At 35.2% G+C, this 6,006-nt stretch overlaps 1 protein-coding gene across 1 annotated transcript; it reads right to left on the bottom strand.

The window, feature by feature from the left end:
• Positions 1–2,121: 2,121 nt before the first annotated feature.
• Positions 2,122–5,682, bottom strand: LOC129280721 (uncharacterized). The gene is made up of 2 exons (XM_064112105.1): positions 5,503–5,682; positions 2,122–4,704 (listed from the first exon to the last, which is right to left on the bottom strand). Exon 2 carries the CDS (start codon positions 4,696–4,698, stop codon positions 3,574–3,576), a length of 1,125 nt encoding a protein of 374 aa, XP_063968175.1. The 5' UTR covers positions 4,699–4,704; positions 5,503–5,682; the 3' UTR covers positions 2,122–3,573.
• Positions 5,683–6,006: the final 324 nt, after the last annotated feature.

Genomic DNA, 6,006 nt, shown 5'->3' on the forward strand with positions numbered 1-6,006 from the left:
AAGCGAAACTTTAAAATGTCATAACTTTCTTATTTTACATCCGATTTTTATGAAATTTTCAGCACTATGCTAATTTGATTTTTCTCTATTTATTCAAGTCAGCATTTTCCTGGGGTGGACTTGACCTTTAAAAGATGATTCTTTGTTAATTTCAAGCCCAACCACTGAGTTGTTTGACCAACCAAAGTATACATGTTTCAATACAATTTGTTGTGGATTTAATATCAAAACTGCAAGCCGAAAATGATTGAGTCCTCTGTAGCATTCAATCTAATGTACACATCCATATTAAAAAAATCACACAATTCAAATGCACCGTTTTGAGTGTTTTAAGGTTGCAGTTTTAAAGTCACTTATAGTTTTTTATGACTGACACAAAACTGCTTGTTGGCCATCAATTTGTTTTGTTTGTTTTTTTACTGAACTATAGATCTTTTAAAACTGGTTTTCTTGGGTGAACAGAAGTGATGATTGCGTGCAGCCTATTGAGGATTAAATGTCAGACATGAAACTTCCTCCTATTAAGGTAATTAACACCATCAAAGCATTGCTGCTTCAACTTCCTCCTATTAAGGTAATTACACCATCAAAGCATGCTGCTTCAAGTCTGCAGACAATGAAATCCATCTGTTTATAATGTCTATCATCATGATCAAACATTCATGTGACAATTTCATTCAAGGACAACATGATGGTATCCATCACAACAGATTTCCGTCAATATTACAAAGACTTACAGAAACATGATACTTTCCTGTGGAAAATAGGCCAACACATGCAGAGTACCCAACTTTTTAAATTTGCATGAAGTTTCTCATTGTAATTTTGACCCATAAATATATGATTACAGATTGCAACTTTCATACAACATGTATTTCATTATTTATTTTATGCGGTCTAGCGTCCTTTGGCAAGGCGTTAATCCACACTTTGCCACTCTCGACCCAGGTGCTAAATGGGTACCCGGTAGGATGCGAAAGATATTGTATGTTTGATTTTGCCAGCACCATAATGAGGCTGCGATGAATGCAATGGAATGCTCCCAAGGGAGTGGAAATTGTGCACTTTTCGTGTGGGATTGAAATGAATCCAATGACCAGGGTAATAATATGCTGTAACGCGCTTTTAGCCATTCTGGGAAAAGCGCTTTATAAAAATTGGCTATTATTATTATTATTATTGTTTTTCGTTTTGTTTGACAGTGCATTTGATGATAAATAGAGATGGAATTAATAAAGGATGAGATTCTTAAAAAATATGGGTTTAAGCCATTCTTAAACTCTTGATTTTAGTTGAAGTCTAAAGATTGATATTGATATCATATAATTTAAATTTGAAATCTTTAAGTATGAAATTCAAATTTGTTACTGTAAGCTATATAAATTTACACTGAATGTATAAAATTCCTTTCACTTTTGATTTATGGAGGTTTAAACACATTTTGTTTTACAAGTGCTAAAATGATCTTTTGTACATTTTCATTATTTTGTTAATCACAGCAGCTCTCTATTTTCATTTCAATCCATGAAATTTAGAGTGTAAGCAGGCAGCCAATTGATTTAATTTAATTTACTTAAATCCAAGTTAATGAAATTAAATGTGAAAAATAAAATATCGATAATGTCTCTAGTTACAATGTATAAATAAGCCTATACGTTCAGTGTACACTCATATAATACTATAAAGTACTTTATAGTAGATAGGCCTACTATTTACATGGGGTGCATGTATGGACTACACTCTTAAATTTCAAAGGATTTAAAATAAATCCAGATCAACTTTGAATAGTGACCATCCAAATATTGAATTTTTTCTAATTTTTCAAGTTTATCTTTGAAATCTGAAAATATTTAAATTCATATCTTTTAGCTCTATCTTCAAATACACATGGTTTATCTCTAAATCTAATCCACTATTCACGACCAATCTGGATTTATTTTAAATCCTAAGACTAAAGAGTGAATAATACGATGAAATTATTCAATACCTATATCATCTATTTTCCAGATTAAAAAGTGATGTCTGGCAATGTTAAATATATATATCATTATATTTACATATATCAAAGTAAAATTTTTTTTTAACAAAACAAAATAAACAATTTAATAAATCAGCAGCATTCAAATCAATAATTTACAAATTTTTTTAATAACAAAAAATCATTTTGATCTGTAAGGGCATTATGATAATATTTTTCCATTGGAGTCAATTCTAAAGGGCTCTGCAACTATTCATAATTTTGATTCAAAATGCTGGAATTCTGCAAGAATTAACATTGTTCCTTTATTTGTGTGGAGTTACAAAGCATTTCAGACAAAGGAAATTTGAAAGCTGTAGGCCTATGTGTCTATAAAAAATATACATCACATAAAAATCCTCAATACACATCCAAAATGAATTTCCTAAAATGGCAATTTTTGGTCAAGAATGTGGCATAACCACAGGCAAAGTTTCTTGAAAGTTTCTGAGCTGAGAGTGTGAACAATATTTCCTTTTCATAATCTGAAAACAAAGTATCTAAAATGGATATAGTAGGCTTGGTGAAATTTATATGTCTAGTCAGATATCTTACGGTATTTTACTTTAAACAGAGTCAAAATGAATAATAATAAAAATACTAGTTGCACCCAGCTGACTCTTAGATCTTCCATTTTGACTAATTGGATGGAGCATATATTAAAGTATGATAGGAGCACCAGTTCTTCTCCAATAGAACTGAATATTGTGAAGCACTAGACATTTTAAGCCCTACTTGCCCAGACCAGACTATTAAAAAAAATATGAGATGTTATTAAAATCAATGCACTCCCTGACAACTACATCACAATTTCAGTCAGATCACTACATCGGTTGTACATGTGGTCTACAGTTATCTAAGGCCAAGGAACTCTTTATGAACATTTCATTTTTTTTTCAATGGCCCAAATTCCGACGTCTAGATTAACTTAGGCCATGGTCTAACTCTACGTTACAATAAAAAATTATGGAAAGCCAAAAAATCTCAGATTATATTTACATTGTAATGCATGTCTCCCCTCTTTATACTGCGCTCTTTCCTCGTGCTCTAATGACAAAGAGAACAAATTCAGTAATTATTCCCTGTCAGTTATGAATGATTTGAGTGGTTAAAGAGCTGACAAACTGAACTTGTACTGTTTGAGAATACCTTTCACAATTGGCTCTCCATAGTTAAACCACATTACTTAAGAACAGAATTTAAATTATCACAGGAAGCAAACCATTATATACCAAGCCATGTGCAACTGTACATTTTATGGTACAAGTGAAGTATTAGCAGCAATTGCAAGTACAGTAAAAAAAAAGGGAACTTCAATGACATCTGTATTATTCTCTTTTATCAATTTAAGTTAACAAAACATGCACATAAAAGGCAAGATATTAAGCATCAATATGTTTTATGCAGCAGTAATTTTTGCCAAACTCATTACCACTTAGAGTTAAAATCCAACAATTCAGCTTTTAGTTTCAAAAAGCATGTCACTTTACAATTATTTTTTTAGTTTACGTAACCCCTAGCATGCTTTTGATTCATAAACATCCTGCCTTGGAAACCTATCTCTTCTTTTCATACAACTTTATAGCACTTGCTCTCCGGGGCCTGGGTTGGTTGGGAGGCCCATCGTTGCTTATTTTGACATTTTTAAAAGATTCCTCAAACAGCAAAGGTCCAAGAGTGTCTGCACTTTGAGAACCTCTTCTGGATGGCCTGCCTGGTTGTTGTCCATTCGTCTTCTCTTGTGGAGAGTTTGATGGTGGAGATTTTGATGGCAGAGATTTTGATGGAGATTTTGATGGTGGAGAGTCTGGTGCACTTGCTTTGCTTTCCTGCTTGCCTGTGAATGCATTTGGGTAAGCATAGTCTTTCAGATTGTCCAGAAAAGAAAGAACCAGGATGCCATAGTCCACCACAATGTCCTCGACCTTCTTCTTGTCCTCCTCCTTAATCTGATCTTTGCTAAGAACTTCTGCAACACTCAGATGGGTCATTCCCTCAAACAAAGGCAAGATGTTGGGTGAAAACTCTTCAAGGAACCTTCCAAGTATAGTGGACTTCCAGTAGCGCCGTAGGAAAGCATCAACTTGTATCTCCTTGATGATGCCATCAAAGCTCAGCAGATGCACTACAGAGAGGGCGTTACCTGCAGCTATCAAGCCTTCTGTGAGGTCTTCCATGGTGTCAAGGAGCACGGGGCCAAAGCGGATAGAGTCAGTAAAGTAAAGAGAAGCCCAAAGACATTCTGTGTCCACCAAGGCAATCAGGTCTGACTTGGGTAGGTGATAGTAGTCTTCCATGGATTCATCCAGGCTGCATACACCAAACTTCCCGGCAGAGAACTTGATCCGAGACCGATGCGGGTAGCAGAACTCTGGAAGCAGTCCGCCCATGATGTCCATCCACATCTCAACATATCCGTCTTTGCTGGAACAGACATAGCTAATCTTAGGATTTGGATCATCCTCAACATCTGTCTTCAAATCATCGACAAGTTCCTGGATGTCTTCTTCCTTGATGCTGGAGTCGGCATGAAGCAGGACAACTTTATTCTTGCCTGTAATGGCAATTACTGAGCAGATGCTTACTTTGGTGGTCAAGAGCTCATAATGCTGACTGCAGGTGCTTACACCATGACCCTGAACAGCCATTTTTCTCTCAGGAACTGGTTCAGCACTGTCCATTTTTAACTGGAAAAGAATTAAAATGTGCAATGAAACTGTAATAATATTGCCAAGTGGGGAAAAAATAAAGCCCTTGGAATTTCAGTACCTGGATCATTATAAGTCACCAGCCATCCAAAACAAGCTCATTTAATACTCAAATATTTCATAATTGTCTTTGAATAATATCTAAAAGAGAGCATAGTAAACCGAAAACAATTTTATCATTTTTGGCCGAACATAATTTTAGCAAAGTGTTCATTTAAACTGGTTTTTGAAATAGAGGCCAATAACTCTTAACAATTCAATGTTCATGACAAATATGTAGCAAGCAGAACTGCACAGCCATGAGCTTGATTTTTTTGTCTTTAAAGTATCTTTGTCAAAAAATCGATATCAACCATTACAGACATTTGTACAAAATATTTAATAGACAAGATGGAAAATAAAGAATGAAATAGAATAATGGAAGAAAAAATATTGACAGATCTTAACTCTTAACAGATCTATGCTTGTGTTCGCTTTGGAACAATTATTCTCCATGTTTGGAAAAAAATATACACAGATACAAACAGCACAGAGAGGACACGTGTATATAAAGGCTTTGTAAAGTAAAATTATGACACTATCAAAACCTTCGACCAATCCGCTGGATTGACACTTCTAACTTATTAGTTTTAAAAATATCAAACAATTTTGTTTTAAGTTCAGACTTAATATGAAACAATATGAATCGTTTTACATATACTGTATTTCTGCAATACACAGATGTTGAAATACAATTGTATAGTGTTCAATGAGCAAGATATAAGGTAAATCACTTACAAGTCTTGTATCGCTGAACTGAGAAAAGTCAGATGCTATTGGCAATGCAAAGATTAAATGTTCAGTCACTGTTGCTTACTGCACTGGTGAACAAAACACGCGTCCTATACATTTAATCTTTTCTTCAAGCGGAACACTTGGAGAGTTGTCCTGCCAGGCGGGAGCACTTTCTGCCTGTCTGACTGGATTCCAAGGACGGGCGCCCTAAAAATACGAGCAGTCGTTGTGCGTTGTCGGTGTGAAGTCTCGGCCCAGCACCACATGGTCGGAAGCGGAGGGTAAAAATACCACAGCGATTGTCCAACTGTAAAATTTGGCACCCAATCCAAGGCAAAATCCAATACATTATCTTGGCGGAAATGCAGCCATTCAGCGCCGGATGCTGCGTCTTTTAATCGCCTTGTGATTGTCGCTGTATCATAAGAGCTACCTTGTGACATCAGTCACCTACTTCACAAAGGGCTGGATGTGCTTTTATACAGAAGGCGATTACAACCATCATTC

This window comes from Lytechinus pictus, chromosome 17 (genome assembly GCF_037042905.1).
Source record: "Lytechinus pictus isolate F3 Inbred chromosome 17, Lp3.0, whole genome shotgun sequence".
NCBI lineage: Eukaryota > Metazoa > Echinodermata > Echinoidea > Temnopleuroida > Toxopneustidae > Lytechinus > Lytechinus pictus.

What these genes read in the sequence shown, in the direction of transcription:
- LOC129280721 (XM_064112105.1), bottom strand. Translation starts at nt 4,698, where the DNA reads ATGGACAGTGCTGAACCAGTTCCTGAGAGAAAAATGGCTGTTCAGGGT.